This window comes from Channa argus, chromosome 10, assembly GCF_033026475.1.
Source record: "Channa argus isolate prfri chromosome 10, Channa argus male v1.0, whole genome shotgun sequence".
NCBI lineage: Eukaryota > Metazoa > Chordata > Actinopteri > Anabantiformes > Channidae > Channa > Channa argus.
The window spans coordinates 19,506,809-19,527,267 of record NC_090206.1 but is presented as its reverse complement, the minus strand read 5'-3'; the positions used below and the strand labels follow the sequence as shown (position 1 = coordinate 19,527,267).

The 20,459-nt window shown below is 42.0% G+C and overlaps 3 protein-coding genes across 7 annotated transcripts in view; 2 read left to right on the top strand and 1 right to left on the bottom strand.

Annotated features, from left to right (window-relative positions):
• The window catches only part of atp8a1 (ATPase phospholipid transporting 8A1), a 97,291-nt gene extending 93,466 nt beyond the window's left edge, over positions 1 to 3,825 (top strand). For all 5 annotated transcript variants that reach the window (XM_067518835.1, XM_067518837.1, XM_067518833.1 and 2 more), the window contains one exon: positions 1,414 to 3,825. In XM_067518835.1, the coding sequence (XP_067374936.1) occupies positions 1,414 to 1,511 (98 nt within the window). In that variant the 3' untranslated portion in view covers positions 1,512 to 3,825. The remainder of the gene's footprint in view (positions 1 to 1,413) is intronic.
• On the bottom strand, positions 3,605 to 8,637 carry shisa3 (shisa family member 3). Its single transcript, XM_067518843.1, has 2 exons — positions 8,367 to 8,637; positions 3,605 to 6,833 (listed from the first exon to the last, which is right to left on the bottom strand). Exons 1-2 carry the CDS (start codon positions 8,635 to 8,637, stop codon positions 6,247 to 6,249), a joined length of 858 nt encoding a protein of 285 aa, XP_067374944.1. The 3' UTR covers positions 3,605 to 6,246.
• A 616-nt stretch (positions 8,638 to 9,253) lies between these two features.
• LOC137134230 (BEN domain-containing protein 4) lies at positions 9,254 to 18,925 on the top strand. The gene is made up of 6 exons (XM_067518839.1): positions 9,254 to 11,201; positions 13,597 to 14,187; positions 15,522 to 15,613; positions 15,759 to 15,785; positions 16,073 to 16,313; positions 17,025 to 18,925. Exons 1-6 carry the CDS (start codon positions 10,745 to 10,747, stop codon positions 17,261 to 17,263), a joined length of 1,647 nt encoding a protein of 548 aa, XP_067374940.1. The 5' UTR covers positions 9,254 to 10,744; the 3' UTR covers positions 17,264 to 18,925.
• Positions 18,926 to 20,459: the final 1,534 nt, after the last annotated feature.

The window sequence follows — 20,459 nt, the reverse complement described above, 5'->3', positions numbered from 1 at the left end:
TGCAAAAGTGTCTCTGTAGATTTTACTTGGAGTACATTCTTGGTCAGTAACTGTGGCCACAATTTTTATTGCAAACCAGTGCAGCTGCTATTTAAATAGGTAAATCTATGGAAAGGCATCCAAAATTGCATCGGCAGCGAAACTCAGGTGTCAAATTTCAAACCTTCTGTAGCATCAATAAGCATGGGTTTGTTTTTGTTTTCTGTGCTTTTTACATTCCCTTTTGTCTTTTGTCTGATCAGTTTGTTTTTTGTTTGTCTCATAGGTGGGGATGAGACCATTGTTGTGTGATACCTTTTTAAATGTATTATTCAAACCTCACCCCATTTATAATTCTGGCCCCCTGTAGCTCCCTTGTAGGCAGTCCTCTTCCCTGTCCTTTCCCCTCCTTGTCCTTCTTCTCGAATGCCTCGTGTCCTGAGTTGAGTTCAATAGAACGAGGTAACGATGAAATGATCAAATGTTGCGCTGTTATTCCCCCACAATGCACCCGTCTCAGCGGGGTCCTTTGAACTTGCCTGCTGGCCTCCAGGTACTGACAGAGTCGTTTGACACCTGAAGGTGAGTCAGGGGTCAAAGGTCAGAAAGGAACCCTGTAGGGAAGTTGGTTCAGTTTAGATTAACTTGCCTTTGTGTATTATTTCATCATAATTTATTTTAAAGGAATAGATTAACATTGGGAACAAAGTTTATTTCATTTTTCCTTGTGTTACATTAGAAGATTGATATCACTCTGTCTTTGCGCTAAATATGAAATTACAGTCTAGTCCAAGTTGGTGTCTATCATGTATTACCACTCAGTGGGTGTTCTGGGTATACTTTTATTAGCAATCATTCAAAAATTATTTAAAATAACAGTTAAATCACTGAAATAAGTGTCCAGGGAAATGAAAGGAATCGAATTCTTTACACTGTGAAATAAAAACAAATACTGATTTCTAAGCCAAACATTGATGGTAGTGGGTGACGTCCTGTCAGTGTCTCTGCTTTTTTTTTTTCTGTGCACTGGACAGAATTTTCTTACATCCACTAGTTAACACATTAAACCTTATCTAACTTATCAGAAACTTGTAAAAACAGCAGTTTTAGTATTAATGAGAGGTTACATCTGTGACTCACCTCTAAGAGATTCTGTTGGGTTTGGGATGTTTAGACAGAGCTGGGCTTGCTGCTCCCACACTGGTCTTTATGCTAAACTAAGCCAACTAGCTGCTGGCTGCAGTCTCTCACCAATACAGACATGACGGTAGTATCAATCTTCTCATGTAACTCTTGGCGAGAAAGCAAGTAAACATTTCCCAAATGTTGAACTGTTGATTTTATTTGTGTTTATTTATTATTATTTACATTATGTTTTACGTAGTTTTAATTACATTCATTATCACTGTTAATAACTTACCGACCTGTTTTCAGATGGCTACGCCTTCTCTCAAGATGAAAATGGAGTGGTCTCTCAGTCAGAGGTTATCAGAGCATACGACACCACCAAACCGAGGACCGACGAGTGGTGAGCGGCCAGCCAGCCAATTCGGGGGCCACAGCAACCGTTTCTGAAGGCGATATTTGAAGCGCTTTGCCTGCAGCGCTGAGGGGGATTTTTCATGTGAATTTGGACGAGAGGAAAGTGACATTTGTAAGGGGGGTGAGGGGTTTCAAGGAATGAAATGTGTTTACTATCAGCTGTAGTTATGTGTCAAGCAGACATGATGAGCACTGTGCTTTCTTAGCGATCTGTGGTCTGAAGTTCTTCACTGTTTGTCGGAGTGACTGTCTCCAATCTGTTTATTTAGGGAAGGACAGTATTCGCACTGAGCCAAACGTCATTGTATTAAATTCAAATCAAACTCCTTAACACTGTTGTTAAAAAAGATAAAACACTGGACAAGGATTAGTTTTAGAGGATCTCAAATTGTTGCGAAGCATTGCCAAAGAGCAGCTGAATATACAATCTTCCACGTACTAGTGAATTTGGAAAACATTAAACCAAATGTAATTACAATCCTGAGTGTATTCCAGCACCACATGGACCGCTTCAGAGCAAAACTTTGGAATATTTTAAGTTTTGCACATAAAGAAGCATCTATTGTGAAAAGCCTTACATTTGCTCATGCCTTCATCTGTTTTATTTTAAAATACTGTTTTTTGTAGTTGCATGTTTGAAGTATGTAAATCTTGTGCCTGGTTTTGTTTATTTTTATCTTATTTCTTATTAAGTACACACAGTAGTCCTGTTTCCAGTGTTTTTACAGCATAAGCATTGCTCTTGACTAATACTTGCATTCCATACATCACTTCTTTCTCGATCACAACGGTGCCTATGTAAAACTTTTCCCTCTTAAAAGAAAATGATAGATAGACACACCAGTTACAGATACACACCAGTGCTCCACACACACCTACTGCAGATAAAATCACTGTCTCCCACACCACAGTATTCCACTTGTATAATGTTCAAACTACAGAGTGCCTTGTGGCACATGTAAAAATGAACATTTGTTCCTGTAGAGGCAAACCGGAGGCTCTCTGATGGTCATGTTGAATCTTAAGGTGGTGATAGTTTCCTTTTAAATGGAGATTTTATGCTTCAAACATTAAGTGCCATTAGCTTAAGGGAGAGAGAAATATTAGCTAGGAAAAACTCCACGACAGTATGAAATCTACTTAGTCTCTATAGTTATTTTGTGGATTTGTATTTTTATATTTGAGATGTATGAATTTTGCATCGACAGGCTTTGTAATGACTTGTCTTTTTGTTTTTCATCCTCTGATGAACTGGCGGGATAGAATAGATTGAAAGAGGAAGCTAAGCGTTCTTAAATGTCATGTTCTTAATAATATTAATGTTGTTACAGCTTGATTTATTTATTACTGAATACTTAATGTCTGTGTGATTGCCTTCTTCTCCCTATGGGAGATCAGGTGTGTGTGTGTGCGTGTGTGTGCATTGCTTGCATGTGCATGTGCTGTGTGAGTGTGTATGTGTGTTTGTGTGTGTGTGTTTGTGTGTGTGTGTGTGTGTCTTGTGGATAATTCAGTGTATGCATTGCATGTCTGTGTCCTCTGTGTGAGCTCAGGAGTTCAGTCGTCCTGGTGTGTTTCTGTGGTCGTGAGAGTGTGTGAAGACGCTTGTTCCAGTTGTTTGTCTGCACGACCCCTGGTATAGCTATGGTGTACTACAATGTGCTGATGCATGGCCCGTATGGGAAAGTGTGAGTGTTAGCATATGGTATGACATGCGTGTGCATTTGTAGTCAAACTTTCACTGGGGGAGTTTTTGATGCTCAGCTCGCTTCGACAGGAATTGTTGCACAATGCACTCAATGTACCTTTCCAGTAGTAGATATCTGGTATTATTTGGTTTCGATAAATGATTTCTCTTGAGTGTACATGTTGTTAACTTGTTTTATTCATGCACTGTACCACTGCTTTACTTGAAGATTATAATTATTTTTCCCTGCTGGTCTTCAGTGTTAAAAGTTAATTGGTCGTCACGTCAAAAATTTCCAAACTGCTGAATGTGGATGTCGTAGTCGTGGAAGGCTTGAACTGATGCTTTCGTTTTTCTGAAAACTTAACACACATTGTTATCTGTGAAAGTTGTGGGCTGCATGAATGGATAACACCAACTGTTCTCTGAAGTGTTAACTGTACTACTTTGACCCAAGAGAAAAATGCACCTTTAATAACTTTTCTTTTCAATATTAATTTATATTCGTCATTTTGTTCAATGATTGTTCTGCATGTTGGGACTGCAAACTTATTAAATGTTGTCTTTTACTGCCATGAAGGATTACTGAAATAAACTTTACAGTCTTGGAGAAATTATGCAAATGCTAATTCTTCTGTGTATTTGCAGATTTGTCATCACTGTGACATGTTGTGACTGTGTGTTGACAAGGAAAAGGCAGAAACAAACATCATCCTCATCAGACTTCACACAGGTCAAACAAACCGTTTCAATCTAGCCCTTTTGTGATGGTTTAGTCAGGCTTCACTGTTTATAGGCAGACTTTAAGCACACAGCTTAAATAAAGGGGAACCAGCTAGGCTTTATTTAAATGTTCAGTAACTTTTAATTACTAAATATTGTATTCACAGCTATTTTGATCATTAATACTTAATTTATCCAGCAAGGGACTGAGTGACCCCAAAACAACCATGAGAACTACTATAGAAAGAGCTCATTTGTATGAGTATTACCAAAGACGCGGACTAACTTCATTAGAATTTTAAGGAATGTAACTTTAATGTGTTGTGGATGTCATTACCACAGTAATTCAAATACAAGACCAATATTCCAAGTCAAGAATGAGTTTTCTTAGTTTGACGAAATCGTTTGCGATTTATCAAGTGTTTTTAAAACAGTCAAATGCTGACAGACAGACTGAAGGAGGTCATACTGTAACCTCCTGTTTTCTCAGAACCCCTACAATGCAAGTGATGGGTGCCAAATTGTGTTCAAACATGCCTCTTAAGTTAACACGAGGCTTTAACTTTGGAGCATATCTACTTAATTAACTAGTGTTTTTATTATAAATGTAGGTCTCTCCATGGTGGACGGTGTCTCCCTGGCAAACTGCACTGGAAGAATAGTAACAAAATAAAGGAATTTTGTACCAAAAACACTGCAACGTACAATATTGATTTTATGTGACTAATTTGGAAGGCTGAATCATGATATCTTCAAACAAACATATTAAAACACTTTTTTACAGAGTGAGGACGGTGGGTTTTGGTCCCCATCACTTACATTGGAAGCCTTGCATGGAAGATCTCTTTAAGGCCAGTGTTAACATCAAGAATGATGCAGCAGGTAAACCGTGTTTCAGTGTTAATGCAGGCACCTGACAACTGTTTCAAGACACACTGGAACAACTTTGAACCTGACCTCTAAAATATAGATATCAAAAAATATTAACTTTAATTAAAACCCATACGACAAAAAAATTCCAGCTTCAGTGTGAGGAAATACTGACAAACGAATTTCCATCCTCATGGAAAAGCTGGGAAAAAATGTAAACCCTTCCAAGTCCTGGCACGACTTGAAAGATGAGACATATCCAAAAGATTTGGTAAATGTCATGAAAGGTTGTTAACAACTTGTGTTCTTCTTTTATAAGCAGAGTGGAATGCGATACTGCAAGTATAAACACGACCTGAGAAAGTAACATCCCCGAAACCGTAGCTAATGATCACTTGTGGTGCATTTTCTGATGGGAGTTAAAGGATAGTAGCCAGGCTTAAAGGAATCCTGACTGTAGCAGATCTTCACACTGAACAATTTGCAGGTTTCATGAGACACTGATTGCCAAGGCTATTTCACAGTCAGATGACCAGAGGACAGAAAAGTCTTTGTCGAGACTTTGCCATACCTGTTGGTGCAACCTAAACCTCTACTTCTGGGGCGAGTTGTTTTTAACACTGTGGCCATGCTCATTGAACACTGACAATGACTGATCTCTGCGTTGCATTCCTGCTGTGAAGTCTGGCGCTTGAATGAGCGGCAGGTAGGGAGCTGCTGTGCAGGCACGACCGCTTGTGTTTTCTTGCTGTGTGAGCAAAGACGAGGTTTCTTTTCTACTCTGTTTAAATGTCATTTAGCAGACGTTTGACATTTTTCAGTGCATAGGTGGCACCGCAAGGCAAGATTTTATTGGCTGTAACTTAGGGAAACATCCGACAACCCTGTTCTGGGTATAAAGCCTGTACAACATCTTATGGAAGGTCCACATTACCTTCAAAATAAAATGTCCTTTGAGTGTCAGGTCCTCTCCTCGTTCAGAGGTCCTTGCGATTGTCTAAAAATAAAATGTTCTTGGTTTCAAACATCTGTATTTCTAATAATGTAACAATGCTCTGAGTGAGTCCATGTTGGGGCCGTCCGTGTACAGTGTTTCAGATTCTTATAGAAGTCTATTGTAAACTGCCATTTAAAAATATACAAAAAAAACATTAAACATTAAAATAGAATAAAATGTATGCCACAGAGTTGTGTTTACTGTATAAAAGTGCACAAGATTCAGAACTGCTGCTGCCTCTCACAGATCTGTTGAACTGATGTGCGCTTTGCTGCAAATGGGGGAAACGTCTCAAGTTTCATTTCTCAACTACACAGCTTTATCAGCCTTTTCAGTCCTCATCCCCCTGTTGCTTTCTGTCTGTTCAGCCTGGGCTTTACACCCAGACAGCATCAACCAGGTCACAGAGTATTTGTCCTTTACGGTCTGTTCCCTCTGATGTGGCCTGTCAGCTCTGTCCGAAGTCAGCGAAGCCCTTGGCTGCCGTGAAGACTTCGGGCTGCAGGGGGAAGAAGTATTGCTGCGGCAGGAGAAACCCGGTGCTCTGCGCGGGGTGAGAGGGAATGGAGGGCGAGTGGAGCTGCAGCTGGGTGTGGGTGGAAGGCAACGGGTGTTGCATACCTCCTGACATGGGTGGGGATGTGTAGGGTGGAGGTGGAGGTGGAGGCAGAGGCTGAGGGGCCTGGGTGGGGGTGGAGGCAGATGAGGACACGGTTGCAGACACTAAGCAGCTGTGCTGCTGCTGTCCCTGGCCTCCGAGAGAAAACCTCCGCACGGAGCTGCTGCCTCCGGCCGAGCTTGAGCTAGTGGTGGCTGTGCTCGACTGCCGCGACGGGGCGCGGAGGCTGGGGGGAGCGGTAGTGAAGATCATAGGGATGGTCTCACCTTGGCAGCTGCGCAGGGAGAGGCGAATAGGCTGCTGGGTGGGCTGCTTGGGCCGCAGGCAGGTGCAGCAGTAGACGGCGACCAGAGAGCCGACCACAACGAAGGCAATGAAGATGCTTCCCACCATCAGGAAAGGCACATAGACGGGCTCTGAGGGCGGAGGACACACAGGTATCAACAGTGAGGTGACAGCTCATAATGTATGTAAGGTTTTTCTAGTTTTGTCTCTCTGGAAACAAAGAGAACACATTTGATTGTGTTTAGCATTTACAGGCTCTACATAAACATTTTATAACACTGACATATTTGGATCCAGATATAGACATCTGTTTATTAAAGTACAGGCTTTGCCAGCTATAACTTTTAATTATTGTACATTTGTGTTAAACGTGGAGTTGTAACTGTGGACAAATACTTTAATAAAGACATATCTGCTTATAGCTACATTATTGTATGGCAAATGCCACTTAATATTCACATAATACTGGAGCAGGAGATGTTAAGCGTCAACTTGTTGGTGACTGAAAACTTCTTCATATTCTGCTATTTGCTGGCTAAAATTGTGATAGCAAACATTTTGTAAAGTCTATTAATCCTTCAATGTATCGTGAACAAAAGTGAAGTGCGACACATTCCAGCTGCAAACACAAACAGCTCATGTTACACCGCACCAGTCGCTTTAGGAGGGAGGAAATTAACAAATGTCTATTTATTTTTACAGGAACAAATTAGGAAATTGTGTGCACACAGGCCACGCAGGCAAAGCCTCACAGCTTATCCGCTCAGGAAATTTAAAGAAAACTGATAAATCCTCGGGGTTATAGTGACTTATTGTGTAACACTTTGCATGTTAAATGTTTAAAGAAGCCGTGGAGAAGGAGCTGCTGTCTGATGATGTTGTGATTACTTTGGTTGGCAAACTAGTGAATGTGCTTTATATTTGGCAGCATTATAAAACTGTGGTTGTGCAAGGAAATCTTTATGCATTGTGATGTAATCTAGGTTTAGTTTTTCTACTGTTTTTTTTTTTTTTTTATTTATTAGTTTTGGGGAGTAACGGGCTTCTCTAGTTTTCATCTTTATGTTTCTGCAATGAGTTGAGGTCAAATGAGCTGAGATAAAAGCAGGTGCCAAGAACTTTACACTGTGGTCGATTAAAGTTTGGAAATATGACATCAGATGAAAGCAAACTGCCGGTGGTGTAAAGCTGACACACAAGAAATACTAATTTTCAAAAGAGACCATCAGATTCTAAGGTTTTACAGTTTAACACATTGATAAAAGGCCTTTAACGTGTTTTGTTGGCACATTTAAACAGCTGTTAAGAGAAGCTGTTGCACTAAATCTTTATGTTTCACATTTGTCTTTGCTTTAGACATTTCATTGGACCGCTCTGATGGATGGAGACACTGTCCCTAAGTGTTGAAGTGCTTTCTCCAACTGACCTCTAACGTCTCTGTCAAAGGCAACTTTTCTAAAGTTTAGTCCAATAAAAGACAACACAAATCCGACTGCATTATAATAATTAAAGAATTTAGTGTTTTTCTCACCCTGTGAACTAATTCGTCTATTTCTTTGAACTTTAGCTGGAATTATGCCCTCAAGGTTCCTTAAGAGTAGTTTTGAGAAGGAATCTTAAATAAGACTATGAACCAGAACAAAGCTCAGAAGAACTAAACCTACGCGCAGCAAACTCGGTGTTGTCCACCTCCCTGTCGTTGGTGCAGCTGCCCTGGTCCAGCCGTGCGTCCGCGGCCGCGCAGCAGTAGCGCAGCGAGCAGGAGCCGCAGCAAACTGTGGCATCCGTGGTGTCAAAGTCCTCCGGACACTGGAAGCCCTCATGGTAATTCCCATTAACGTCCAACCAGCCGTGGCAGTACTCCCCCTGTGCGTCCGATATCCGCAGATTCCAGGTCAGATATCCGAGCAGCAGGCAGCTGAGCAGACGCACCATCCCGGCTCCCTGCTCGGGTTCGCGGCTCCCTGCGTCCTGTGGGCTTCGGGTCCCGACCGCCGAGTGCGTCAGTCCGGGTTAAAGACTTTTCGGGGACATTAATTTACTGACAGGGAAACTCGGCGAATAGGTCCAGCGATGAAAAGTTATGTCCCCGTCATTTTTCCAGCATCAAAACGTCTTTTCAGCTGAAAGTTGCCACATTGCGACGTGAGAAAGCCGCTTAATTGGACCCTCTCCGGTCGGCGACGTTTTAAAACATCGCTATTGAAGTAATTTCTCATCCAAACTGGGAGAAACAACAGCTTCCTCCGACTTTTCCTCCTGTTGTTCGCCCGGTTTGTTGATGTCCGTGCAGATGGAAGCTGTGTACCCACCTCACTAGACCTTTGCTGCTTTTGTTGCCTCTGGGTACGCGCGCACGTATCCCTCATTAGCAAGACGTGCGCGTTCACACGAGGCGCTGTGATGCCAAAAATTCCTACAAGCGTGAAGGTGCCCAAAGACCCGCATGGATGGTGTTAATGAGCCTGCGGTTTCTGTTTCCATTGTTCAGGAGACACAGGCGTGATACATTTTGAGGCTGAAACATTTAAAAGTGAATACATCAAAGTTAATCCTACGATTATTTTACCCTTAATCTTGGTTAACATCAATCCTGACTGCCACAACTTCTTTATTTATGACAAATATCAACTGTACTATTAATATTACTGAATATGAATGTTGTGCCTCTCAAAAACGTGAACCTCAAAGAAACTGTGCAAATATGAGATACAAAAATAAATAACATTTCACATATATCTAACTTTCCCAGCACCTGCATTTTGTTTCACTTATTGTTAAATGTACTAAATGTAAACACCAGCTGCTTTGGCTGAATGACTTTGTGCTACTCTGCATTTCAGCATTTTTACTCCGCTCTGGCCAAAGAAAGATGAAACCCGGCTTTCTGAGGTGGCTCTGGCTCGTTTAGTCTGGTCTGTCAAGAGACTCATGGCAAAGAAAACCAAAGTGTTCATCAGAGTTTACAAAGGATTTAAATTATAACAAACCCTTTGACCGATGCTGCATCCAAATCACACCAATCACAATTTAAAGGTTTTTGTTGGACCACATTACTATTTCTACATATTCAGACTGTTGTCCTGGCCTGAAGCCCCCATGCTAAATCTCAGCAAAAAACCACCAACCTGTCTGACTTGGTGAAAGGGAGAGAAAAAACATTTATGTTAATACAAAACAGGTCTTTCCATTCCTCGGTGGATTGAAACCTCCTGTTAGTACCCTATACGTGTGGCGCCCCCATGTGGCGCCAAAAACTTTTATTCCTACAGGGTTTCGGGTCAAAGGTAAAGTCTTATTAGACCTGTACACGGACTAGTTATCGACTCATTTGATTAAAATTCAAATTATAATAAAAGGTTATGTTGTGTTCAATGGAGACTGGACTTGAAGTTCTTGAAGCCTTTTTGTTAAAAAAAAGATGACGCGACCACTGCCACCGAACAGTGAATATTCACCGGCGGGTTTGTGAAAGTCTAATCAAGAGGATAGTGTCGGTTTATTTAATCCTACAGGCTGGTTTCTGAGGTCTATAATAATTATGTCACAAAAGGGTGTTTACACATGTCAAATTTAAATTACTGAATTACTTCCTCTGTTTATGCTCCCGTAGTGTTTTGCTGGTAATATGTCGCTCTATTCATCATTTGAGCTCAGTACCAAAATGGCCTCTGCCTTTTCATTTGTAGCGTTACTTCTGCGTGTTCTTTTCTTTTTTCTTTTTTCTTTTTTTTTCTATTTCCACATTGTACATTTGTAGTAGCGCCCCGTTGTTCTCTGAGTGGATGTGGGCTACAAAGGAGGCAGGCAGCGGCGCACAAGTCCCGCCTGTATTTCCCTCTGGAGGAGTCTCGGTGGCGGCGCTGCCGACTGGGGATTGGAGCGGCGGCTTGTCAGTAACCTGGCCCACCCTTCACACAGTGTATGAGGGAAACCGAGCCAGACAGTGACGGATCTGATCTTCCCGCTCATCAGCTGCCTGTCACACCAGCACGCCACAATACCCACCCGCAGCCATCCGCCGCGCTGACACCTGGCCGGGATGGAAGGAGAGATGCAGCCCGCAGACGAAGGGCCCTGCGCCCCGAAGATGTGCCGACAACAACGGAGCCCGTACAGCACACTGAAAACCTTCCAGAGCAAGCGCTCTGCGGGCAAGTCGCGCTTTGACAGGTCCGCGGTGGTCGAGGTGCCTCTGTTTGGCGACGGGCATCACTTCACTTTTCACCCGGAGCAGCCTCATCATTTCCAGCCGCACAACCACCAACAGCATCACCAGCGTCTGCAGCAGCTCCACCAAACCAGCGTCGCTATCAGCAACAGCCAGCAGCATCACCCGACGCAGCAGCAGCAGCAGCAGCATCGTTTCCCATGTGAGAGCAGGCCCAGCAGCAGGGTCCCGACTTCCACCTCAGCAGCTTCTGCTGATGCCCAGCAGCGGCGCGGCGGCGGCGCGGAGCTCAGGTTCTCTCCAGACTGCACCTACGGCATCAGCTCAGGTGGGCTTCAAACTTGTTCAGTAAGTGAGGAGAGTGACACCTGGTCGTGAGTACAGCTTTGCTCCCACACGCTCTCTTTATTGAAGATTTGAGATACTGAGACTTTTCTGGTCCAGGTCTTCTCATTACCCTGTTTTTGTTGTAGCCTGTGTCTCCCAGATGTGTCCCATCAGTCAATGAACTTGAATGGAGGACACAACAATTAGTCATTAATAGCCAGCCTCTCTTTTGTTTGCTCCACATCACCTGAGCTGCACGTTTTTGTCTCAATTTCTTTACATGATTGAGTTGCTTGTGTAATGAGAGGCGTCTTGATTGAATCTCCAGTGTGCATGTGCTAAATATGACACAGGGTAATTGTCTGTCCCTGTGTGTGTTTACTTGTGTGCATTCATTCATGTATGTATGTATGTATGTGTGTGTGTGTGCATGAAGGGCCCTCACAGTCTCCTGTTGAAACACATTGTTCCCTGCTCATTTTTTCCCTCCTCAGCTGCTGTTCATTAGAGGGCTCGGAAAAGAAACGTTCCCCATGTGCAGGGTGGGTCCATTGGAAGCAACATTAACATGAAAGCAATGAACCTAATCGTGCAGTTATGAAATTAAACATTAGGCATCTTATCCCCTAATCAGATAGGAATCTCTTCATCACTGCGGCTCAGTTTTCTGCTGGCTATTGTTGCCTCACAGATAAACCGTGAAGTCTGAGCTCAGGCTGAACTGTGGATGTTTATTAACTCACCTACATGTCAACAGACACGTGTGCATTAGTGTCATATATTTACCCCACTTCAGTCTGTGGAAGCCAGCCTTTTTTTCTTCTCTTGTTTGCATCCTTTCTGGTGTGCATGTGGGCCTGATTTTACTTGGGGAAATAATCACACAAAACCATATTTCCCCTGCTCTAATGAGTCTGCCTATATTACATGTACAATCCAGTCCCAGCTAAACACGCCATGATACTGATAACCAAACATCAAAGTGCTTTTATCTGCATAATGGGACAAACTTAATGTCCCTCTCATGGCTGACAGAAATACATAAAAAAAAAAAAAAAAAACTTGATGTCCTTCTCATAAAGAGAAGCACTGGAGACACGGGGACTCTGCAATCAGTTCGGCACACAATAACACAAATTGCATTGAAAAGCCTTTCCCAAAGAGTTGTGATTAAAATAAATGGTGCTCATAAATTTGCCTCTGCCGAGCGTGTTGTTTTTAATGAAATTTTATGAGGCTCTCAGCTCACACTGCCACAGAACTGGTGAGAGAAGACAGGAGTGAGTGTGTGTGTGTTGGGGGGGTGGCAGGGCGAAGGCGAATGATATCAGATACATCTCGATGGGTAAACAGAGACAGCACGCATATTAATAAATGCGACACATCTGCGCCAGGCTGATAGACACGTTTGAGTGAGTGGCAACACAGCAGTGGCCGCCTCATTTTGTTGTGTGTTTGTGTGAGGCCAGTGGACTCATAATCATTACACGGAGGTATGTGTGAGATCATCTCACTGAGACGTGCCTAGACTGCCAGGGACACTGTACACTGAGCTGTGTTTCTGGACAGTGGCACTGTGCTCAGTGTGGACACAGCAGATACAGAGAATTTATAGTTTATTGACATCTGAATAAATCAGCATAATGAAGCTGACATTTCAATAAACAGAGGAGCCTCCTGTGTGCTGCCACAGTGGAAAGCTTTACCACAACAAGATGTGGTTCAAAGGAAGAAAGAGAGAGGCAAAAGTCCCTCATATCGTTTCCATCACTGTGCAACTGCTGTTTCAGCAGCAGAGGAAAATTATGAGGTACATCTGCTCAAGTTGGTACTTATACTATTCTAATGCACTTTCCTTGAGTACTTTCCTTTTGCTTTTAAGTATTCATTATCTCACAATAAAAGCAAACTCCATTTACTTTGTGTAGGCAACGTTTTGGTTGCTCCTCGTCCTCGCTCCATTAATTATTGCAGGAGCTTTCAGATTTCTATTGTGACTCCAGGTTATCAAGACCAGTAAAGTAACAAGGTCAAAATACACCACCACAACTAATAAAGACAGCGCGGATCCATTGTTATGCATTTTGCCACCTTTAGGAATAATTGTGTTGAACTGAACAAAAAATTCAAATCCATCCATGTACTTGCCATCTAAGTGCCAAAAGCACTAAACCTGCAGGATCTGAACAGGATGGGGGAGTCTTGTGCTTTTTTAGTTCATATGCCTGTTTCTGACTATTGAACACATTTAACCTGCTGATGAGGATCTAGTCATAAAGTCAAAAGCTATACAACTAAATGGAACCTGGTCCAGTAACACAGCAGACACAGATGAAATACTCCTGTTATTGTTCACCGCTGTCCTCTGTGACATCTTGGCTTTTTGTCTGTTTTAGAGAACCGTCTCATCCTGGACGCCTTTGCCCAGCAGTGCAGCAGAGTCCTCAGCCTTCTCAACAACGGCCGTCTCTTGGAACCTGCCTCCCCCTCTTTGACCTCCAACATCAAGCTGGAAGACAGGCCGGGGGACACTGCGAGGCTTCACTGCTCCTCACTGGGGAAGTCCAAACATGAAGAGAGCTCCTCCACCACAGACCCAGAGGAGGAGGCCCAGCAAAGCCATTTAAATCAACAGCAGACCTCTGTCGTTCTCCGCATCTTCACAGACTCCCTACAGAATTATCTCCTCTCAGGCCCTCAGCAGCAGCAGCAGCAGCAGCAGCAGCAGCAGCAGCTGGCTGAAGGTCTGGAGGATGACCAGTGTCCAAAAGCGGAGCCCGGCTCTGGGGTGTCCCCTCCTAGACACAACCTGGGAGGCTGGGGCTCACCGACCCCATCGGAGTCGTACGGACACCCCTCATCCACGCTGCCTGAGGAGGAGGAGGAGGAGGAGAGCTGCTGTCCACGCTGCCTGGAGCTGGAGCAGGAGGTGCTGTCTCTGCAGCAGGAGAACGAGGAGCTCCGTAACAAACTGGAGAACATCCCAGGTGCAGTAATGACAGCCAGGACTTCACAGGAGTGATTGGTTTAGTTGGAACTGACACAAGAGGGCAATAATTCAGAGAAAAACTTAGCATATCATTTACAAATCTCTTTTGATTACAAAGTGTCTCGTAAGTCTTTAATTTGTTTGAGATCTTCTGACCGCAAAAGCCATCGCATGTAATTCAAATCAGTTTCCCACTCATCAAACTATTTGGAGACCCCTCACAATCTACATCCATTATGTTTCAACACTGTACTCGTGAAACGCATGATTGTTTTCATTACCAGCTCATATCTGTTTTGTTTGTGTTGTCTAGAAAATCATGTAAAATGCATAAATTTCCACAGCTATTGCAGCGTAAAGAAAACCCATTTAGCTTGAGCCGTCCTCTCCCAGCTGTCCCCTTATGTGGCGATGAATCACGCATACATCCACCACAGTTTGGTCTGTTGAATGTTATTTTATAAAATACGGTTTAAATCAAATAGACCTAATTTTGGTCTTATGATCATCATAACTCAACACTGCCTATTTTAAAAAACTGTTGTTTTCATCATGCATTGGTCTGCAGATTGTGTGTTAGTCATTCAAAATGTCAAAAAACAGTGAAATGAGTTATTTGTTTTACTGTATGTGAAAGAAACACACAGTGAATCTGGAACCAGTGAAACTTTGCAGATTACTTTTCTTTGCAAAATTAATTCATTCTGAAATTAGCCACTGTTGGAATCTGGTCAAAGGTTTTTTTTTAAGACATTAACCCATAACTGTTGATTCTACTGTGCGTGAGAAGTTTTCATATAAACGTCACACCTCTAGTCCTAATAACACTACAGTAACACACATTGTAATACACCTATACACCGGCAGTTTGTATTCATGTAGCCTGAAAAAGGAGATAGATAGGGCTGAACAAATGCATTGGACTGTGTCTCAGTACTGGTGCTTCCTGGTTTGTAAAATTGATTCATTGATTTGTAATCATTTTTGGACAATAACTGAGCTATAACCTGTATTCAACTGTTTATTGGTGACAATGAATATGCAGAAAACCCCCAGATGTGTTGTTCAGGCTCATGTGTGTCTAAATACATCACCACATCAGGCTTAATAGCATCTATTTTTTTCTGCTCCCCAGTGTCACACTAACCCAGTTTTCAATAAACCTGCTCAGTTTTGTACGTGCCCATTAACAGCACAGGATCTCAAATAATAGGGGAAAACAATGATGAATTATTAGTTTAATTTTACACCACACGAGTTCTGCCTTGATTTGTAGGGAACTGTGACACTGTCTTTGTATTACTGCTCACATTAACGTGTGTTTTTATACAGTTCCCTGTCAAAATGTTCTTGACTACTTCAAGACTGTTCTTGAGTTTCACAACCAGCTGGTTCAGCCGATGCCAGAGGAGCAGCTCACTGAGGTGAGGAAACAGATTCCTCTACAACTATTTAAAGCCTGCGGTATCAGTAGCATATGTTAAAGGTGTAAAAATATTAAAATTCTCCATGGTGGTAATTGTGCAATTAAGTGGTGTGAAAATCTGAAATGAAACTCTCTCTGTGCAGGAGGAAGAACGGCAAACAGTATTTGAGGTTTGTGTTTTTATTTAAGCTTTATGTATTTTGTCATTTCCAAAAGACCAATATTGATTTTTGTGTATTTGTGTGTATTCTATGCCTTAATGTGCCTGTGAGACCAATACAAATTTGTGCCACATTAGAGAATGTGGTCAATTAGCCATTTCATTACTTCAAGTATGCAACATCTGAAGGGTTAAAAGTCAACTGAAAGAAAGCAAACCTCAAAATCAGAGTAAAAAGCTACAGTAGGTAGATAAACCATGGTGCAGTGAACATACCATCCCGTCTCCTTCCTGCAGGGCAGTAAGCAGCTGCTGGAAAACTATCCTCTCTTCATCACTAACAAGCAGTGGGACGAAGCCGTCAACTCTTCGAAGAAAGATGGCAGGCGGCTACTGCGCTACCTGATCCGCTACGTCTTCACCACAGACGAGCTCAAGTTCTCCTGTGGCCTGGGCAAAAGGAAACGCTCAGTCCACTCAGGAGAGCCGGGCCTGGAGAGACGACCACTCAACCCCGTCAAAGTCAGCTGCCTCAGAGGTAACTGTCCTGAAAGAGTTACTTTATATTTCAATCTGCACGAGTTAAGTGAGCATTTTGTGGCTTTTAGCTATGTTTTTATTGATCTTATTAGTGCATTTTTGTAGTTTTTTTGACAGATATCATTCTTACAGCACTAGTTCTGGGTTGTCTTTCTGTCCGTCTGTCTATTTATCACACTTTTTATCACCGTAAGAAAAAGTTTTCAAATCTGGCACAAACTTCCGCTTGGTCTTAAAGAAGAACTCATTACATTGTAGAGGTCAGAGTTCAAATATCATGCTCACTGTGACCTCACCCACTTCCCATTGTTGGATATGGGATATCACAGGAACTCTCAGGGATGAGCTGATTAAATTGCGGTGGCCAAAGTTCAAAGGTCAGAGTCACTGTGAACTCATGCCCCATGCTGTCAGAGCTTAAAGGATGCCTTCACTGATTTTGAACTTTCTTCTTTTGGTTCTAGTTTGGGTAGTACATAATGTTAATGTACAATTTCACCCTAAACTAAAGCTATAGAACTCAAGATGAAAACTGGTGAAGTCGCCATTTAACACGTGCCATAATTTAATTCATTTCCACTGTAAACTGTTATTTGTCATTGAAAAAGTGCAAAACCTCATCCCTGTTGAACCCTGGTACAGATCAAAGCTTGCAATCTTTCCCAGTAAATATATTCACATCTCTCCCGATGTCAAATCTTCATGCCAGAGTTCATCCGGATGCACTGTGCCTCAAACCCAGACTGGTGGATGCCATCGGAGGAGCAGATCAACAAGGTGTTCAGCGATGCCGTGGGTCACGCTCGTCAGGGTCGGGCGGTTGGCACGTTCCTGGGCAGCAGTGGCAGCGGCAGCAGCACCAGCAGCCTCTATATGGACGGCTTTGATGGACATCTGTCGCAGGACGAACTGTACTTAAAAGGCTGCCAGAACGGCCAGTCAGACTGAGGTTAAGCAGAGGTTAAAGCCTGAAATGTAGCTGTACAACAACATATCCCAAAACACTGACCTTTTCCTGTCACTTTACGCAGTGAAGAAAACATTCCAGAAGATTATACAATCCTCTTTTCCAATAGTTTTGTAGCGTTTTGCCATTTTTATACCTAAACGTTTGTTTAGTCAAAACCTGACTCTTAAGGTGCAGTTAAATTATGGCGGTTTGAGTCTTCCATTAGATTCTTTATCTATAATTTGATGGTTTAAGAAGTTATCTCAAAGGAATATCTTTATTTTCTGTAATTGTTTTTGAAATGGAGTCACTACAGGGAGGTTGTGCGTTGCACATTTTAATCATTTTCAGTTGTCACGAGCTTTTTATGTCAGCGTTGCCCAGGTTAGACATTTATCTCCATATCCGACACTCCAGCCTCTATCACCTGCGTCACCTTTCCTCACAGCCCGTCCACAGGAGTGCCTCAGAGAAAGTCATGTTTTGTTATGTTTGATGAGTCGTACACTTTGCATCCACACTTTTGTCTTTATTTGACGCAAATTCTGACATGTCAGGGTTTATTCTTAAAAAGCAAAGGGCATTTACAAAAAAAAGTCTTTCCAGCAAGCTCTAGTGCAGCTTCCCTTGGGCTGATCTGTTCTGATCTCTTCTGAACTTCGAACAGTGGGTTCAGCATATGCAACAAACACAAAGCATGTGTCACACTGCAGAGCAAATTAGGCAAAACTCCTAAATTACAGAATGTGACTGCGATATAAGGCTGTGTGTTCTTTTTAAACAACACTTTTTAATTTAAAACAGGGTTGAACACTATAAAACACCAGATGTTTATTTAACTGTGTGCAGTCCAGTTTTTATATGTTACAGATAATTGTAAACACATCCGGCCACAAAAAGACTTACACAGCTGCAATTTCTTGACTATCCAAGCAGAATTTCTCATGTTTTACAAATACGCCTTTGTTGCGTTGTCATACTCTTAGAAGACTTTTTGTGTCGAGATGGACGGTGTTGAGTATTTTGGTGTGAGGCAGCTGCCATATAAAAATGCCTTAAACCCATTAGAAGACCTCCACAGACTTGTCAGAAATCAAAGTGTGGTTGTTTCTGTCTTAAACTTGAACTACAAAGCTGATGTTTCTTGATAAGGACAGAAAAGAATCACTTCTAGACAATTATGTTTATCCAAGCACTTGTTATTTCGGAAGCACTTACAGTATTTGCACTTTCAGTTGGCCCACAGTGATGAGTCCAGAAGCAGAACGGAACCATTTTTTAAGTTTTATATTACTTTGGCACTTGCTATCTTCACTTCATGCCACTGTTTTCCACATCTGAATGTAACAGAGTTATTAGGACGGTTTGCCATGTCGACAGTGCTGTGTAAATGTGTATTATAAAGTACAGTTATTGTGTGAGGTGTTCTTCAGATACCATGTCCCTCTCTTTAAAAAGCCAAGTAGAAAAGTGCCGCAGAAACCTTAAAACAGTTGGATTCTGTCGTTGTGTTGCTGTTCTGAATGTGAGCGTTTATTTGTATTTACTCTTTACCCTAAAAGTGGCTGTTATCAACACTGTGAAACATCAGATTTTTACAAATCTAATAGTTTCTGTTGGTTTTTATTTATAAGAAATAAAATAAGCACTTACATTGATGATATCCATCTATCTATCATTATAAACTTGTCAGTAATAGCATTACTTAGGACACATTTTATACGTCTGACACTTGTGTATCCTCAACATGTGTATTTCTGGTGATCTGGGAATCAAGTGGGTTTTTTGTAAGCACTTTTTGGGTCGATTAGTCTCCGTGTTTCCTTTTTTAGGAAATATTGTAGGATGCATTGCTTGGTAGCTACAGTCTATTTTGTCAAATAATGCATCTATCTTTTAGTAAAGGAATAACCAAAACATGTTCCTATTATATAAAGCTCATTATTAAATTCTATGTTTAAAAACACTGGTAAAAAACAATAAGTTTGCTTTTGCAAACGTAAACGCAAATCAAAGAAACGGTGCAAATATCAGATGAACTGTATAAAAAGAGATTGTGCTTTTACTGAGTCTTGTTTCTGGGCTCAACTGTTCAGAAACTTCAAGTAAGAATTTTTTGTTTCATCAAACCTTCACCCAACAAAGCAGGTTATATCTTTAAAAACCTGCTTTGTGTGTTGCCAAAGGACCATGCAGTTCTCCACATAACATGTTCACGGTTGACTAATCCAGTCACAACCTGATTTTCACCTTCACCTCAATATTTACGCTTCCTGCCCTTCGCCTGGCCTGGTCGACTTTTGTTGCATGCCAGTCCACCTCTCTCTCATCTGGCTCCCTGTCTCTACACACTGTCCACAATCAATTAAAGGCACAAAAGCCAAGAAAAAGAAAAAATAGGGATCACTCTTCCTCTTGCTGTTACAATCCGTAACATTCACAGAAACTGCACTTCCCTAAATTGTAAAATGCAAAATGAATCAATTCATCTCCTTCTGTTGCAGGGTCCCTGTGTTGTGCATGCTGGTCTTTGGTCAAGGTTTAATGTACTGGGACACTTGAAAGCAACAGTGTCTTCCTCAATGTTATTCCAGCTTCTCCCGCTGTGGTGCGTCACATTGTCTGCGGGACAAAAGGGCCAAAGAAACAGCTGGAACAAGCACAACCTCCATTCTCACTTATTTCCCTTTATAGTTTCAGTTAATGTCATGTCAAAAATACAAATGTATCACTTCACTGAGTCAATGTTACAGCAATGGCAGATCTCAGAGCATCATGTGGCGGCTGATGTTACTTCAGCAAGACATACTGTAACAGGGCGAGGCCACAGCAGCCTCACCTGGAAAACCTCAGGTGTGTCAGCCTGTAGTTATTCATTTGTGGGATTCTTTTTGTTCCCAATAGTCATTGAAATCCACTAGATGGCATTACAGCTGCATGAATGAGAGTAACACGATGTTGCACAAGAGCAAAAGCTTCTGTCAGTCTACAAGGATCCACTGTAAATTATTCCATAGGGCTTGTGGCTGGAGGTCGTTACACCAAAATGCATCCACCAATAAAATGATGGTTTGTAAATGAGTAATCAGCATTTGGTTAAGACTTTTTAATGAACCGATTATTGAATTTTATTTTGTTAAATGAATGATTTGATTACTCATTGTCAACACTTTATTGGTTCAACAGCTCAGTCCC

Coding starts and splice junctions, on each gene's coding strand:
- shisa3 (XM_067518843.1), bottom strand. CDS start 8,637: ATGGTGCGTCTGCTCAGCTGCCTGCTGCTCGGATATCTGACCTGGAAT. Junction 6,834..8,366: donor CAACACCGAGTTTGCTGCGC/GTAGGTTTAGTT, acceptor CTCCGCCCTCAG/AGCCCGTCTATGTGCCTTTC.
- LOC137134230 (XM_067518839.1), top strand. CDS start 10,745: ATGGAAGGAGAGATGCAGCCCGCAGACGAAGGGCCCTGCGCCCCGAAG. Junction 15,786..16,072: donor AACGGCAAACAGTATTTGAG/GTTTGTGTTTTT, acceptor TCCTTCCTGCAG/GGCAGTAAGCAGCTGCTGGA. Junction 16,314..17,024: donor CAAAGTCAGCTGCCTCAGAG/GTAACTGTCCTG, acceptor TCTTCATGCCAG/AGTTCATCCGGATGCACTGT.